Raw genomic sequence first — 17820 nt, forward strand, 5'->3', positions numbered from 1 at the left:
GAAATGGTTAGTTGTTTATGGTATAGAATCACCATTTAGTCTCGAATTAGTAAATCGCTTAGATTTTAGATTTTAAATATCAAATTTTGGGGTGGTAGTACGTAATCATCGAGGGCATTTGGTAAGAGCTATGACAAAACATGCGGTGGGTGATATTTCGATCCTTGCAACTGAACTGCACGCACTGTTTGCGGGTTTTCTCTTTGCAAGTTGAACAAACCATGTCAAATGAAAATAAAGTTGAATAAAATTGAGTGTAAATTTTATATGTAGATATTAGGAGCGACATTGCTCTCATTTTTTCGTCCAAAACAAAAAAAATCATTGCTCTCATTTTATTTATATACCATCCCTATCAGGATGTCCTTGTTTTTCTTCAGATAAGGGCATTATATTAAAACTACGTCATCCAATGTTTTGTTTCTTTTTTTTTTTTCTTTTAGTTCTAATGTAGTTGTCATTATTTTTGTGTTTCCCATAAATTCATGCACATAATTGTATTACAACCTGAGTTTTTCAAGGTAAAATGCTCCATATTTTGTGTTTGCTTGACTAATTGCATTAGAATATCCCCAACCCAGTCCAGATTATTTCACTGAAAGCGCAGCATGGGTCGTTTAGGACAACGAAACAAGCCCGTCTGTGGCTTGTTACACAAGACATTACCAGCAGCAAGGGTGTTTGGCTGTTTGGCATGCACGAAGTGTTTATTCTTTCAGACTGAAAGCTCCAGAAAAGAAATGACAGAGCGTTATGCCTGATAGAGGCGTAGAGTATAACAAAGAGTTAGAAGACTCCGGTGACAGGCATAAAGCAATGGAGAGTTGCATAAAACTATAATCCCTGGGCACGAACACTACAAAGAAGCGATAACAAGTATTTTGAATAAAAAAGAGGTGCTAAAATGTCAAAAAAAGATGCACACAAACTTGCTCAAGGAAAATAATAAAAGTAATAATAATAATTAGCCAAACAAACCTCAGGAGCTATTGTCCATTACTTTCCGAAAGAGTTCCTTTGGGGCTGCAAATTACAGTTCAAAGAAGAAAATAGCCAATAAGAATTGATGCACGTTGATAGAATGTAAATTTTGTATTAAATTGAAACTATATTAACAAGTGATACAGGTTAATCTTACCAGGCAACCCAGTGAACCTCTCAAACTGTTCATATGCCTGTCCAATGAACATTTCCAACCCACTAACAACTATGGCCCCTGACGCTTCAGCATCCTTCAAGAGTCTGGTCATTTTGGGGGTGTAAACAGCATCAAAAACCAACGAGTAAGATCTCAGAGCGTGCTGCCAAAACAGAAAGCCAATGAAATCTATTGCCTTTGAAAGTGACAGCAAGTTGATGAATCACTAAATAGCATTTGATCAACTTTGTGAAACATGAAACAACAATAGAATATGGTGTAAGTTGGTTTCATAGCTAGAGGTCTGAGGTTTGATCTTCAAAGACTATTATTGCTGCATGGGTTTTCCAGGTAATTTTGCCCAGAAAAAAAAAAAAAAAAAAAACACTTGAATCTGGTAAAAACCCAAGGACCTGACTAACCAGTTTCCTTAAAATCTATAGAGGTTGCCTCCTTAATTTCATCATATGAAAGGAATTAATGATTTTTTCCAAATATAGTTTTGCTCTTGGGTGGCCTTTAATCATTTAACTCAAAACCTAAACGGGCGGTATTGATTTTTTGTTTTGTTTTTTTTCCCAGGTCAATGGCTTAATGAGATCAGGTAAATAAGAACCCACCCTTTAAGCTTCTAGTGTGGAACAACGATGATATCCAGATAAGGGTCCAGTACGTTAACGAAGATATTAAGAAAGGGAGCCCAACAAACTTTTTTGTTAGGAAACAAAATCAATATATAAAAATACAAACTGAAAGGCGCAACCAAAGTAGACCAGTGGTCCACAGAAGACAATCATTACTCAACATAAGATATAACAAACTTAACATAAAGACGCACAAAACACACCAACTGAAACAAAACAAAAAAAATAGTAAAAATCTGGCCCCTACAAACAAATAGCATTGAGATTAAAGGTGACATCAAGAGAGAACTACCACAATCGAAACAGAGTTAAGACAGTTGAGTGCGGCTGCAAGAGTACTTCAAGGTCTAGATTAGGATTAGAAGACCGAACTAGGATAAGTTTCTTGACCAAGACGTAGACGTAGGTTAGGTCTACAGGGTCTGGGATAATCCACAATATTTTAGAACATGTCTAGGACCCTTGGAAAATTAGAACTCAAGTAGACAGATAGAAGTAGGAAAATCAAAACACAGAAAACTGATTAGAAAGACATTCTTATCATCCAGAAGGTAGTTTGGTCTACTGGGCCATTGGCTGGTTATCAGCGTCAACTAAGGCAACCTACTGGTCGAACAGAGGTCTCCAATAAAAGACACAAAGAATCTCAATGTACCGACCAATCATTGTGGTTGACCAGTAACTTACCTCAGTCGATCAATCCTTGGGGTTTATCCGTACCCCTGTCGACCAATCCTTTAGAAAACTCAAAATTTGAAGTACTGAAAAAAAGCTGTTGATGCTTTTTCAAATACACCTTGCATCTTACAAAAGAAGGGTGAAACCCAAAGCTTAACAAAGGCTCTGGATAGGTGAAGGGGTGATACTCCTCCTTTTTCAATGTGGCAATAGAGAGTTTTTCTCAGTATTAGTGCAGTGGATGTTTGTGAGTCTGCTCACCTCTTCATTGGTGAAAGAGATCACAGGTAAGCTTCACATCTCTAATCTTTGTCTGTTTCTATTGATTGTGGATCGTGATTAACTTGCCATTTTTGTGTATAAGGATAGTAGGCACTGATACTCGACTTACATAGCTCAATATAGTTCACACACTACACATTTGATCCTTATTAAATAATAAACACCCACTTCTAGGTATGAGTGAATATGTTGACGAAGACTTATTTGTATGAGATTAAATGTGTGGGTTTCCTAACTTAGGTTTGTCATAAAATTGTTAAAGGAGGAGATAGTAGAATTTAGGATTTTAGGTATGGCAAATTTCATTAATCATTGAAATGCTAAAACTGTGGTACTCCAGATTGGGCTGGCATGTGTTAAATCCCATTTCGGTTCTGTACTAGGTAGATCTGGGCTATATAAACGATTGCAGGGAGCCTCATTAGTAACTAGTCCTTTTAGGGTATATCACTGAGGTGGTGTATGCTTTTCTAGGTCGATATGGGTTATGTACGCGATTGCAGGGAGTCTCATTAGTAACTAGTACTTTTGGGATATAGAGGCATGAACTTCCCTAGGTCATGAAATCCAAATGGAGGGTGAAGTATGTTAACAAAGATATAAAGAAAATGGGGCAGAGACTCCAAAGCACCAAGACTAGAGACAATGAATCACAGCATTGAGTTACGCATCTTTGTTTATAAGCACACACTACGCTTGACACACATAGCTTAAGATTGGAATTTGGTTTGGAGGAACCTATAGATCTCAAAGTCATAACGTGCCTTAAATTGATAATGCTTAGAAGTTAGAGAAATTTGACTGTGGACCAATCTTGAAAGTTGTCCATTAGGATTGTCAGGGTTTTAGGTACCCAAACAACCCAAACAAAAAAACCCTAACTTTTATTGGAGTTGTTTGATTCTGGCTAAACAGTTCTGGCATTAATGCAGGTCGGCAGCCATTTCAGTATTTGGTTTTTCACTTACAAATAGAAGGAAAATATATGGGAGAAAGAATAAAAGAGGGAGGAGAAGGGAGGAAGGAGAAAATCTAGTCGAACGCAACAGAAAATGAAAACTAAAAACAAGTTCAAAATGTTTTTTTTGTTTTTCAAGTTTTGTTTCTCCATCCTCCCTCCCTCCCTCCTCTCTTCTTTCTCCCACCTTTCTCCCTCAATTCTCCCATATGTTGTTCTCTATCTTTAGCTAAAAAGTGAGAACTACATGGTTACCAAAGGAGACCTTAGTGTTCATGTGATCTTGAATTGTGGTTTATGCAGTTTGAAAGATATGTTGTATGCACCAAATTTTCACAAAATTTCATCAGGTTAGATGTGATAAGCTGAGCCATGTATGTGTCAAATCTGAATGCACTACTATTTCATATGTCAACTCCTTGGAGACGCATTTTTAGCCCCTTTTCTCCATATACACTAGATATCCCCATACATTACGGTACCAGCATACCACCAACAATGCATAGTCAGAAATCCTCAATCACATTAATCCAAATTATTCTTAGGCATCTTCATGTTAGCTACACTTACTACCACATTCTACCCTGGCATTGATTGCAAATGATAAAATCATCTGAAGTAACTTTCTTTCATCTATTTAACAAATTGTGCTAACTCTATCCTTTCAAAGTCGTGTTGAGTTTTTATTTCCTTTCAAAGTCGTGTTGAGTTTTTATTTCTATTGGCCAGTTCACCAATAATCTCACTATGTTATTTACGAAGATACCTAAAAGTTTGTCAAGTTAAAAGAATGTTGAATTTAGAATGCTAGGTGTTGCACACAAGTGTGTTACAATGAAAAACTTCACAAAAAGAAAACATTTGAAGAAAATTTCTTTTAAGTTGGTAGAACTAAAAAGAATTAATGCATTCATATGGCTGTCCACATTTTGCTGAACATAACAATCATAACGATCATATGCAAATTCAAATATGATCAAATATTTTAATACAAGGCCAGCCGATGATTTATAATTCAACAGAATGGGAGGGCGCCAAACCTTAGAAATGGGTGTCTCATCAACCTTTGGTTGCATTCCAATAGATGTTGTGTTAGCAAGAATCATGCCCTCCTCTGGGTGGAAATTATCTAAATCAGCAAGAGACAAAGCATCTCCTCCAATTGTGTCTGCAAGTTCTCTGGCTCGATCTTCAACAAAATAAAAATCAACCATAAGAACACAAAATCACAGTGATTTCGTTTTTGAATGGGAAAATGGAAGTGGAGAATATTGAAAAAAATATATATAAACAAGGTTTGTAGCTAACATGCTATACAAAGGTTGCACAAAATGTCAAGCAAAGATTTGAGGTGCAGTGCACTCCAGTTTTAGAACATCATACTACAAACTACAATAAAGCACACTTCAAAGGTTGCACAAAGCTTTGAATGTCATAATTTTGATGTAAAAGTAGTTGATATATTTCTCAGAACATAGGAAAGGATACAGGTTGAATCGGATCCAAGGTATCAAATTTTTTTCAATATGTGCACTTAGTTCAAAGAGATTGGTCATATCAAACATCTGACACAATCTTCTCAAAAGTTATCAATGCCTAAAACTAAAGCAAAATGCTGCATAAGATGCCAGAGACCTGCATAAATAAGGACATTCATCCAGCAAATGAATCAAATCTTCTTACAATTCTAGATAGCCCTATAAAATGCCAACTGACTCTGACATCAGCTCAATTCTCGCAAAAAGCCACCTTTATACCCAGAGGAACGCACTGTAGCATTCCCACCCTATATGAAAGAAATGTACACCACGGGCAATCACCTAAGCTCCAAAGGCCTTACCAACACTACCATTCCAAAAGCAAGCGTTGAGTTCTGTCCTAAATAACCCTCCTAGGAAAAACATATTGATGCACTCAACCAAAATCCCGTAATAAGTCCAACTAGGCTATGACATTATGCCAATGGGAAAGGGCCAAGAACAATTACATAGTGTGGTAAAGCCTAAGGGTTTAACATTATGAAAACAAACAATAAGGATATTTCAAACAACAAAATCATCAAAGTGAAATTAATCAAAGAGATTACTCAAATGCGGGTTGGAGACACATAAAACAATACTACTTAAGGAAAATGAGACAATTGAAATGGTGGTGGCAAATCTCAATTAGAAAGAATCTCTATCTTCTACAATAGAGTAATTCACCAAAATCCACCCTGACCTTGTATCATACTTTCGATTTATCCTTAATTGCTTTTTCCAAATAAATGATTCTGCCCTTCAACCATATTTACTTATAATCTACTTTTTTTAATTAATAAAAAAAATAAAGAAATGAGTGCTGAGATGATGCATAAGTGGGTATTTTACTATTCTGATCAGCCATTTGAAAGAACACCCACACAAAAAAAAAAGTTAATGAAATGGTGTGAAAGGATAGATGAAAACAAATATTTTATGAACTAATAAAAATAAGAAAGAAAAGCTGGAACTGAACCATAAGTGCGGTTAGCAATTGCAATCCTTGCTCCCTTCTGTTTTGCACCATAAGCAAGCGCCTTGCCAGCACCTCCAGCACCAATAACAACAAACAGCCTACCAGCTAAAGGTGAACCAGTTATACTGCCACTTTTATGTGAACCTGTAGAAAAGAAGAGTTGGACCCAGAACACCTTACAGAAAGATTCTTGCCAGAATAAAGAAAGATAAAAACTTAGCTAGTACAACATGATCAAACCTGTCAGTCCATCCTCAATAGCAGAAATAGCCCCAACATAGTCCGTATTGAACCCAAATAACTTCCCGTCAGTTGGTCTCCTTATAATGCAATTAATAGCTCCTATTGACTGAATATTGATCACCATAAAAAAAAAAAAACAATTATCAAAAAGTATGACTGAAAAAAGAAGAAGACATGTATTAGTATGACTCAAAGGTAAGCCAAAGTACTCAGATGAAGAATATCAGCATCGTAACATGAATGGCTTCTTCAGTACCTTTGCAACTGGATCAACTTCATCACAGCACTTAAGTGCAGCTTCCTTGTGGGGAATTGTAATGCTGTTTTAGAAATGAAGACTACAAGCTGTGATCATGATGTAAAAAGAGCACGAAAAAACTGTATATAGATACTACAATTTCTATTTGACACTAAGGATGAGCAATAGAAAAATGAACCTGAATCCAGCAAAATCCATTGAAGAGTAAGTCTGGAGAAACTTTGCAATGTCATCTACCAACAAATGTACATAAACTCCATTGAAACCTACTGACTTGAATCCTTCATTGTACAGAAAAGGTGATTTGCTGTGGCTGACAGGCTTTCCAATAATGCCAAACACTTTTGTGTCAGGCCCTAACTGTGCAAAATTGTAAAGATGTAATATATCCTTCATAGTAGGTTGACCAGGAGCTGAAACTATTCCCGAGTCCAGCGTACCAAAAGTAAGATAACCACCAAATTTTGCGCAAAGTATCCGTGAAATCAAACCCCTCTCACCCATTACAAGTCCTATCGTTGGGACCTGAAATTCCATGAAGGAGTCAGTTTTTTCTTATCATATGAAGAATAAAAATGCAACGACTCAAGGAGAATACATTTCATGCAGGCACACATGTGTGCGCCCACAGATGAAGAGAGACAGAGTAATGCAAGTCTCTTTGCATCCTGTTCTCCTACCCTGCATGACAGTAAGATGTCACTCTTTCTCTTCATCAATTCATGAGAAGATCAGTTCTCAAACAAGAGCTGTAATCTGCCAACATTCATTCCCTGAATGAACCCAATTATTTGATAAGAAGGCTTTACTTATTATCATATTAATCATTTAAACAAATGGAAACGCTATCCAGTGATATTCACATAGTATTAAGGTGGCCCAGAACACGAGGCTCACACTATTCTAGAGTCTAGAAAAGGTCAGATGTAAATACCCTTATCCCCACTTGAGGGAAGGTTGTCCCCCATTTCAAACCCGTAGCCTCCAAACTGCAACGGAGTAACTTAATGTTGTGCCAAGGCACAACTCATGTTTAAAGAGTGTAACTACTAGCAGAAATTAAAAAAAATGCACACCTTAGTCAATGATACATATGTGCATAGGTATGTTCTATGTATACAGTCAATTACAAAATCCATCAACTTCATATCCTAAATATTGGCATTATAAAATGGTAACTACAAAAACAGATTAAAATTCAGCTTGGCATGGACAGAAACTGTGGGCAAAGATTTAAAAGTACAATGCAAGAGCATACCACCTAAGCTGCTTACTTGAGAATGCACAGTTATTTGAAAAATGCGTGCTACATCAGTGATATCCATGGCAGTGGTTGCAATCTTCACTATGTCAGCTCCAGTGGCTTGTATTCTTGCAACAAGATTTCCAAGAGCCTCAACAGATGGAGTATGTTGATAGTTGTGAGAAGAGACAATAACTTTAAACTTTTCAGGTTTCTTTCCATATATGGAGTCGATGAATTCATGAGCAACCTTCAAGAAAGGTGATAACATTTTAAAAGGTAATTCAGGTTTAAGCCTTGGGGTTAGCCCAAGTGGTGTGGGAGGAGGGTGGGAAAAAGGGTTAGGTCAAGGATTTGATCTTTTCCAGTATAACCAAAAGACAAAAAGGTAATTCAGGTTTTACAATCCCAGTGTGACAAATTTAAAATGGAAAAGGAAAGATAAATATCATTTGAATATCTTTGTCATGATGGCAATAGTAAGAATATTAAGCATAAAAGAATACATGTATTCAAAGGCTTCTTCATCAATACTGCAATGCACAAGTTTTTGAGTTCTAATAACACATCCGGCAATCAATAATAAGCTCTTGAAAAAAATTTCACTAGTTTGAGATGTGATCAATTTTTTTTGTTCAAGTACTTGTTCAATAGGGAAAAATTGATGTTTTTCACCTGCATATGAATTTTTGGATCATCCTAACAAACAACGAAACAAAAAACTTAAAAAATTAAAAACAAAAAGGAAAAAGAAAGTGCTCGATGAGTTCTCGTTATAATCACGGAATCTAGCATCCATGAAGGACGGGATGGAAGAGATCATGTTACACATCTTACAATTCCATCATGCCAAACAACAGAAACGTTTTATAGTTATACATTTATAAGAGAGGAACCTGAAGCTCGACATCAATGTAATCAGCTCCAAGCTCCATCGCTAATCGAAGTGCATCAAGTCGATCTTTTTCATCACCATCATACTGACCACCTTCCCATTTTGGTCTACAAAATACATAATATGATACATGAGCTCGCTGGCAGATTATTAGGGTGATCACAGTACACAATTGTTAATGATCAGCAAAGAAACACATGGCTAGATATAAGGCAATGTCAAGTACTTTTGCGAAACGGGTATTGGGCACATCAAGCTTCACACAGAGTTTTAATTGTTTGTTATTTTAATTTTTTTTGGATAAATTCTGATTGTCCCCAAATTGATCTATATGCATATAATACATGTGCCTATTGACTTATTCATCAGTCATAGGCCAATCGCACTCTTTCCTGATCCGGAAGTCACTATAAATTCTTACATTAGAATACTAATTAAACACGAAACACCCATTACTGACCAGTTTTTCCAACTAATTTTGAACCGAACTTATCTTTGCTTCACTTTCGCACTTCTGGATCATAACAAGTTTATAACTTGTTGTATTTTAACAATTCTTTGGTTCTGGTGCACTACTTGAATCCACCCAATAGAACCAATTCAAATCCCTAACTTGCTAATACTACAACAACAAATTTGAAAAGCATCTATCATAAAACAAGCTCGATCATATAAGAAATCTTCGGTAAAATACCTATATGTGAAAAGAGTGGGCAAAGGGGATTCTTTAATAAGGGTCTTGAGATCAACATTGTCATTGAAGGCCTTCAAATGATCCAATCTAATCTCCAAAAGGTCAGCACCAAGGGTTTTTGCCTTGTCCATATCAATCAACATCTTATCAACTGATTCTGCCATTATTGGAGCACAAATTAGGGTTGAACTCCTCCTCACTCCTTTACTTCCCACTTGAAGGCCACCAGAAGAAGCAAGCTGAAATTCCCAAAAAAAAAAAAAAAACAAATGTAGAAATGAGACAACATTCACACTAGGGCAGGTACAATTGCTCTGAATCTGATGTAACAAAGTTCAAGTATATCTATTTGGTTGGTTAACACAACAATGCAGGAAAATACGTAACAATCTGACAATTTAGAAGCTTATCATTTCGTACTAATTTTCTTGGCAGCCAATCAGATAGAGACTAACATAAGAAATTGTAACACAAACTAGATTATCACAATTATTCTGCTTTCTTTCAAGTTTTCTATCTTCCTTTTGTGCTGAGAGAAAATACTGGGATTCAGAAAGTTTCAATCAAATTTTCCAAAAGGTAGGTTTTTAGTAATTGTTAAGAAGAGTTGCTTACCAAAATGTTTTGAGTAGAATCCATTGCTTCTGTGAGTGAGGGTCTGAAACAAGCAGAGACGCTCCTTTTGGTCTGAGAGGGTCTTGGCAGGCGTCAAGGAGGAGTTTGGTGGGCGTTTATTTCCTTTCTTTTTTAAGCTATTGAGATGACCTGGCAAACGGGTCGTGTTTGCGGGTCAAGAAGGAGTTTGGTGGGCGTTTATTTCCTTCGGTTTTTAGCTATTGAGATGACCTGGCAAACGGGGTTAGTTTGCAGTTTCAGGTCGTATTCTTGTAAACCTATTAAGAAAAGAGGGTTGATACAATACCGTTAAGTGTTCGTTTGGTATTATTTATTTAAGGTGATAAGTGATTTTTAAAAAAATTTGGGAAACCCAACCCGTTTGGTAAACTATGAGAAAATCACTTACTATTAAAAATTGCTGTGAGAGAAAGCTATAAGTGAAAGCAGCTAATGAGGTGCTTTCATTTTTTGATTATGCAGAAATTATTTTCAAAGAGACGCTGGTTTTAATATTTATGCGGCAATCAATTTCTGATTATGCCAGAAATTAGTATCAACAACACGTTTAACAAAAAGTTTACCAAACGCCAAATTGCTTTCTCTCACAGTTGATTTATCTCACAGCAAATCTTACAGTGATTATTTTTATAACATAGCAATGCCAAACTGGCCCTAAATATATTCAAGAGTTAAAAAAAATTAAGGAAAAAGGAAAAAACAGGGAAAAAACAAAACAAATTTTAAAAATAAGAAAGCTGGAGTAGCTGGAGTTGCTGGACGTGGTGGTTGGTGCTGCGCGAGGTGTTCCTTCGCGAAGAAGGTTAGGTTGGGTTGGATTCTTCTTTCTTCTTCCACTTCTTCCTTTTACTTCTGTCTTTTCCTTCTGCCCGAGAAACCAAAGTATCAATCGTCTTGTTCTCTTCACAGCATAAAGTTCAATGTTCTGTTCACATAATATAAATAATTCTACAAAATTGAGATAAATAAAATCTTACAGTATAAGGAAGAAAGACCAATGATGCTTCACAGTCCTTGCAGTTGGGAGTTTCAGAGAAAGGGTGAGTGAGGGTTTCAAATTTCAATCTTTCTATTTTGTATGCTTTTGCAAAAATTAATATTATATTAACTTACCTACAATGTTAAATGTATAAAAATATCAAAAGAAATCAACAACAACAAAAATATGCATGCAGCGCAATGGGAATTTCCGGTGTTTCTTTCTATAAGTGGGGGTAAGGGCACGAATGTTTTTTTTTTTTTTTTTTTTTGGTGACCTCTGATAACAACTTGGCCCAGCAACATCATTGAAATAAATTCGAATCACAAAAATAATTTCCAAATACAACATCATCAAAATGTTTTCACTTCACTGTATTGTAGCTATGGATTTCCTTGACATGCTTTATCCTTTATGCAAATTATAATTGTGCAAATTACAAGTTTATGCCCCTATATCTGTTGGCGAGATATCCTAGTTCTATTAGGATATTTTCTTCTTATTCTATTAGGATTTTATTTATGAGATATTTAGTGATATACTCATTCTTAGCACTAATATTATAGATAAACCCTATACCATTGAATTTCTATAAACAAACCCCAAAAAAACTCAAAAATTGACAGCTGGCCTTATTGAATTTAATATTAATTATCAAATTACTTTGATGCCCTATTGAGTGTTTTGGGTATTTTTATGAGATTTTGGGGTTGAGCTTGTTTTAAGAAATTGATAGCAGTTTTGTAATTTATTAGAAGTTAAAAGCCTCTTTGTTATGTTGCAAATGAGCTTTGGGTGTGTTTCTAAAGTCCATTTTATACATGGTATTTTTATAATTTGGGCCCCTACATTGGGTATAATAGTGAATTTCCCTTTATTTATTTCCTTTTGTATAGATATTATGTGATTATGACTTTTCTTATTTCATAGTATAACCCTACTAGGGTTTGTAACATTGTATTATAAATACTTCATTTCGGAGAATGAAATACATATGAAAATATTCTACTCATATTGTTTGACTTGGTATCTGTTTAGGCCTAAAAGAATTCACAAGCCAGCCCATTTCTCATAAAAAGCCTAGGAACAGGAAAACAGAAGACCGGGCTTTGACTCCAAAGGAAAAGCCCAATCCGTGCCAGATGTCCATGTTTTTTTTTTTTTACGAAGTGGTAGAAAAGTAAAAACACAAAGCAAGTCAGTAAAATTGCCAAATAAATGGCAAATTTGACCCCCAAGCAGATCATTAAAAATCTAGAAGAAAGAATTGGATTAGGGCCCAGCTTCTAAAAATTTCACCATTTCTCTCAAAAAGCCCAGGAACAAGTCAGCAGATTTTTTCTAGAAAGTCTATTCTCAACAAAACCCACGCGGCTACCTGACTTTGAAAAGTCAAAAATCTCAACTATCACAGAGGAGCTGACAGAGAGTTAATGAAGGCAGGTGTTACAGGAGGAATTCTCCATTTTTTGCAGCCAAAGGAAGAATATCAAAATCCCTTTTTATATATATAAAGGAACTCTGCATTAAAACATGTGGCCTTTCCAAGAGATAAGCAGACTACGATTTCAAGAGATAAGTAGGGAGCAAGGGAGTTGTTCAAAACAGGAAAAGCAAACTGACCATCATGGCAGATTGAGTTTTTCTCTTTATAAGGAACAAACAAAGAACAAAGAGAGTTGGTTTTCTTTCAAGAAAAGTAGGGAAGTGATTGCCTTAGAATTGACTGTTGATGGTTTATTTGCCAGAATAGATAACTTCCCTTTTTGACATTTAAATATAAAACGATCCTGTTTTTTTAGAAAATCTGCCGCCCATTTTAAAGATTGAAAATCCCACTCTAGCATTTCCTATAAATATGAGAGGAGGTGAACAGATCAAAAGACAACCAAAAAATCAATCAAAGACAAAAACTCAAAATGATCACTTGATCTTAAAAAACCTTCAAAACACTGAAGCAACCAAAAGCTCATTGAGCCACAAAAAAACAAGTCAGCTATAATCTAGAATCTCTAAACTTCAGTTCAGTTTCAGAGAAGTAGTCATTCAAAGCGAGATTTCTCTGAATACAAATTTGGTTCAACATAAGCCAAATCAAGTAGAGTTCGGATTTTACAAATATAAAAACCTCAACAAATTTATGAAGAGCCCTAATCAAGCAGAACATGTACTACAGTGCAGCCCCAGCTCAGTAAATCAGCAAATCCAGCCTGCACCTTTCAGACTAAGGAGGCTCCAATTCTGCCTGTGCCAAAAGCCTTCCAAGGCTTGAAATAAATTAAACCTCTGCCAAACTCAAACGTTGGTATTGATTTATAGTTAAAACTTGACGGTTGAAGGTGTTGACAGTCCAATCCAGCATAGATATACCTAGTCCAGCCCGGATCAGAAGCATCTATCCAGACAGAAACTGAAGTCCAACGCTCTTTTGTCTTTTTAAGAGTTGGTCTTCCCTGTTTTGAGCTTTGTAAAAGGCAGTTATGCCTAAAACAGTTCACTTTCTTATCATTTATTCTGGCCAGAACTGCAAGTTTTGTACTATGAAAAATTGTGAAGTCCTCACCAATCTGAGGCAAGAAAAAAAACTTACTTGGGAGATATTCCTCACCCAAATTCACAATCGTTTGTTTAGAAATCAGTAACTTGGGGCACAAGTTATCCATTTTGAAAGAAGTCTGCTAACGTTTTTACTGCTAGTAGTGGCACGCTCGCATACAAAAGAAAGTTGACTTGTTGACCAGTCAATGGTTTTCGAGATAATGAGGAACTTTACCCTACCATCACAGGAACGAATCTAAAACGGGTGAACAATTTGGCATGCCCAGTGGGACCTCTCAGTATACATATTCCTAGAAAAATCCTATAGTATATGAATATTAGAAGTTCTAGCCAGAATCCATGCTATGCCATGGAAAGAGATCAGGCAGCTCTCTGAGAAGGACTTGAGTCAGACGAAAGTGATGCTAGGCAATCAGCCCATGGCAGTATTAAGAGTAGACGTTCCAAGTCTAGTTCCAGAAGGTTGAACCAGATACAGGATGCTGTGTTTCGACAGGAGGCCACAACCCAAAGGAGCTAGGATACTCTAAACAACATGACATCCATGATGCAATGGCAAGTCAATAGGTAGTTCAGGAAGGACCGTGAGGCTGCTATTGCTAGAATTCCAAACCTAGATGTTGTGGTCCAGCAGCTAGACCTCTCTTATGGACCTCCACAAGGACTGGCATAGCCATACGAAGAGAACCCTCTCATCCCACAAATAGCTGAAATACCAGGACGCGGAGAAATCCAAGCTGGACAGAGGGGAGGAGCCCTTCCTATCCAAGAACATGAGGCTCCAGTTTGTCCAGAAGGCCCTGCACCAGTTCAAGCCCCTCAGAATCAGCCAGAACCTTCACCTATTCCACAACCAGTGGCCCCACGCAATCAACCCTTGGCACTTCTCCCTGAGCAATTAGCTGTGTTGCCCTACAGACTTAGAAGGATGGACCCCAATCCATTTCCTCCACTAGCAAGAGGCAGGAGAGGCAGAGGGGGAGTTAACCCCTTTGCCAACAATGATAGGAACAGACCGGGGGCAAACTGGATGAATCATCTAGATTTTGAAGAAGAGGAAGAACACAGGGAGGAAGTTTTGGCCAGGCCATGCAGAATAGAGCATAGGATTGAGCACAACTAGCCAGAACAGGGGTGAAATCCCCATCCTGTCAATGCTCTAAATGACATGGGGGCACTTCAGAGAATGATAAGAGAGATTATGGAACCTGAGGTCAGAAGAGGAGAGAGGCCCACCTACAAAAAGCTATATCCGACTTATATTGATCAAATACCTCTATCCTTGGGCTTTAAGGTACCAACCTTCACCTTGTTCAATGGAGAAGACGCCCACACTTCATCAGTTGAGCATATAAGCAGATTTTCTGTCCAGTGCATAGCCATAGAAAATAACCCACTGTTAAAACTAAGGCTTTTTGGAAACTCTCTCTCTGGGCAAGCTTTCACCTGGTATACTAACTTACCATCTAATTCTGTGCAAACTTGGGAGCATATGAAAAATGTCTTCTATGACTACTATTTCAAGATTTATCCGGAAGTCACCATCAGTGATCTTACTGCCCTCAAACAGAGTGAAGATGAGTCTGCCCAAGACTTTATAACTAGGTTCAGAAAGCTCAAAATGAAATGCTGAATCCTGATGGAAGAAAGACACTTCATTCAAATTGCTCAAACCGCCCTTAAAATCTCTCTGAGAAAGAGATTTGATGGAATGCTCTTTGGAGATCAGGCAGAACTGGCAGAAAAAGCATCGAAATACAAGGAGCTGCTCAGGGAAGAACAACAGAAAAGGAACTCTTCCAAAGACACATATTACAAAACCCCATCTTCTACAGTACACCTGGTTGAGGTAGAATCAGAAGAAGGCACAGAAGGCTCGGAAGAAAGAGAAGTTGCATTAGCATAAATGGCAAAATTAAAATATCCCATCAGCTGCAAGGCTCTAACAAAGCCACCAGAGGACCAGAAGCCACCACCATTCACAAAAGGGTTTGTTCCAAACAAACCAGCACAGAACAAAGTCTATTTCATCGACTTAACCAAGGTTGATGCTTTGTTTGATGAGATGCTGCTACAGAAGGCAATAGAGACACCCCACAGATTGCTCAAGCCAGAAGAACTCAAGGGCCGACAATATTACAGATGGCACAACTCTTGGAACCATTCCACCCACAGTTGTGTTGTTTTCAGGGATGTCATACTGGAAGGAATAACAGCAGGAAGGCTAAAACTGGCAGAGAAACCTCCCTTAGTAACAACAGATCCTTTTCCCCAACCTCAAGTCAACATGGTCAAATTAAATTGGCCAGAACAGAAGAGAGGCAAACTAACAGTAGAAGCTAGCCCCAGCAGAGGCAAGAGAGTCACGAGAGAGGTTAATCAGAGGCCAAGGCAACCATTTCAGTTGGGGTAGTTCTGTGCAGCAAATGTAAATGTGAAAGTGAGTTGGAGATAACTCTGAATGGGCAAAATCAGCCCACAGCTAGTGTTTTTGACAGGATTGGAACATCATACCAGCAGAGCCCAATTCCGGCTCCATTTAGAGACAGAGCCAGACAGGACTATTTAAGGCCTGCCCAACGCAACTGAAGAATGGCAGAGCAGCCAAAGAAGGAAATACCAATTAAGATGCCCAGAAATGATAAGCCATTGGCAACTATCATAAAAGGCAGGTGGTATTCTATTGGAAAGAGCGGTAGACCAAGTTTGGAACTAACCAGAACACAGAAGAGGAGAGTTCAAAGGCAATATTGTACCTTTCTCAAAAACAGGAATGACACGCAGGTACTTCTAGAGACCAATTCTGCCAGAAGAGGGAAAAATCCAGAAGTAGCTCCTCAAGTGGAACAAACAACATATCAGCCAGAAGAGCTGACAAAGACAGAATCTCCAGGCAAACCTTCCATCCATCCTGCCTCATCCTCAGTCAATCAGCTTGAACCTTCACAGTCACAAGGTCAATCTAGGCTTATTCCAGTAAAAGGACAAGCATACTGGACTGAAGAATATGAAGAGGAACAGTTGGCTATGAACCATCTGTAGACGACCATATTGGGCTTCTTGAAATAGGAGAGCAAGAAGACTGGACAGAAGAATATGGAGAAGAACAGATGGAGTACGATGGAGAACTGGATGAAGAGATTGCGGTTTTCGGTGCAGAATTAGAGAGCCTGTTACAAGGTGATCTAGGCATTAACATGGTCTTTATCTTGCCAGAAAAGTTTAGAGTAGCAGAAGGACAAAGAAGCACTATGGAAGGAGATGTGCTCTCCCAGGAAAGCTTTGAGTGCAGATTGGCAGAAGTAGAAGAGGCGCCAGAACATCAAACACTTACTGCCAAAGCAAGCAAAACTGCCATGAAATTGGCTGCAGAACAACTCTGTTTCTCCAAACCCACAAAGGAAATGGCTAATCACCTTAGACATGTGTTCATAACAGCAAACTTTGGGGGTGTTCCTATCCCTAAAGTGATGGTAGATGGGGGTGCAACTATTAATTTTCTGCCTCACAGGTTGTTGATCAAGATGGGCAGAACAGAGAATAATCTAATTCCAATTCTGCCCGTGCCAAAAGCCTTCCAAGGCTTGAAATAAATTAAACCTCTGCCAAACTTGAACGTTGGTATTGATTTATAGTTGAAACTTGACGGTTGAAGGTGTTGACAGTCCAATCTAGCACAAATATACCTAGTTCAGCCCTGATCAGAAGCATCTATCCAGACAGAAACTGAAGTCCAACGCTCTTTTGTCTTTTTTAGAGTTGGTCTTCCCTGTTATGAGCTTCGTAAAAGACAGTTCTACCTAAAACAGTTCACTTTCTTATCATTTATTCTGACCAGAACTACCAGTTTTGTACTGTGAAAAATTGTGAAGTCCTCACCAGTCTGAGGCAAGAAAAGAACCCCTCACCCAAATCCACAATCGTTTGTTTAGAAATTAGTAACTTGGGGCGCAAGTTATCCATTTTTAAAGAAGTCTGCTAGGGTTTTTACTACTAGCAGTGGCATGCTCACACACAAAAGAAAGTTGACTTATTGACCAGTCAATGGTTTCTGAGACAATGGGGAATTTACCCTACTATCACAGGAACGAATCTAAAACGGGTGAACAGTATCAG

General features: G+C 37.7%; 1 protein-coding gene across 3 annotated transcripts; it reads right to left on the bottom strand.

Annotated features, from left to right (window-relative positions):
* On the bottom strand, positions 322-10311 carry LOC18774263 (bifunctional 3-dehydroquinate dehydratase/shikimate dehydrogenase, chloroplastic). 3 transcript variants are annotated; one of them, XM_020566415.1, is made up of 12 exons: positions 10146-10282; positions 9531-9769; positions 8838-8943; positions 7973-8191; positions 6877-7223; positions 6696-6759; positions 6437-6545; positions 6197-6340; positions 4741-4889; positions 1139-1301; positions 979-1023; positions 322-720 (listed from the first exon to the last, which is right to left on the bottom strand). In XM_020566415.1, exons 1-11 carry the CDS (start codon positions 10167-10169, stop codon positions 980-982), a joined length of 1608 nt encoding a protein of 535 aa, XP_020422004.1. In that variant the 5' UTR covers positions 10170-10282; the 3' UTR covers positions 322-720; position 979. The 3 variants fall into 3 exon arrangements, with proteins under 3 accessions (XP_020422004.1, XP_007205029.1, XP_020422003.1); XM_007204967.2 differs by having other exon boundaries at positions 322-757; XM_020566414.1 differs by having other exon boundaries at positions 455-856; positions 10146-10311.

Source organism: Prunus persica, chromosome G6, assembly GCF_000346465.2.
Source record: "Prunus persica cultivar Lovell chromosome G6, Prunus_persica_NCBIv2, whole genome shotgun sequence".
In the NCBI taxonomy this organism is placed as follows: domain Eukaryota; kingdom Viridiplantae; phylum Streptophyta; class Magnoliopsida; order Rosales; family Rosaceae; genus Prunus; species Prunus persica.

Excerpts from the sequence above, each read along its gene's own strand:
- LOC18774263 (XM_020566415.1), bottom strand. The coding sequence starts at position 10,169 with ATGGATTCTACTCAAAACATTTTG. Across the intron at positions 9,770-10,145 it reads ATTCTACTCAAAACATTTTG|CTTGCTTCTTCTGGTGGCCT; the intron begins GTAAGCAACTCT and ends TGGGAATTTCAG. Across the intron at positions 8,944-9,530 it reads CCCACTCTTTTCACATATAG|ACCAAAATGGGAAGGTGGTC; the intron begins GTATTTTACCGA and ends TGTATTTTGTAG.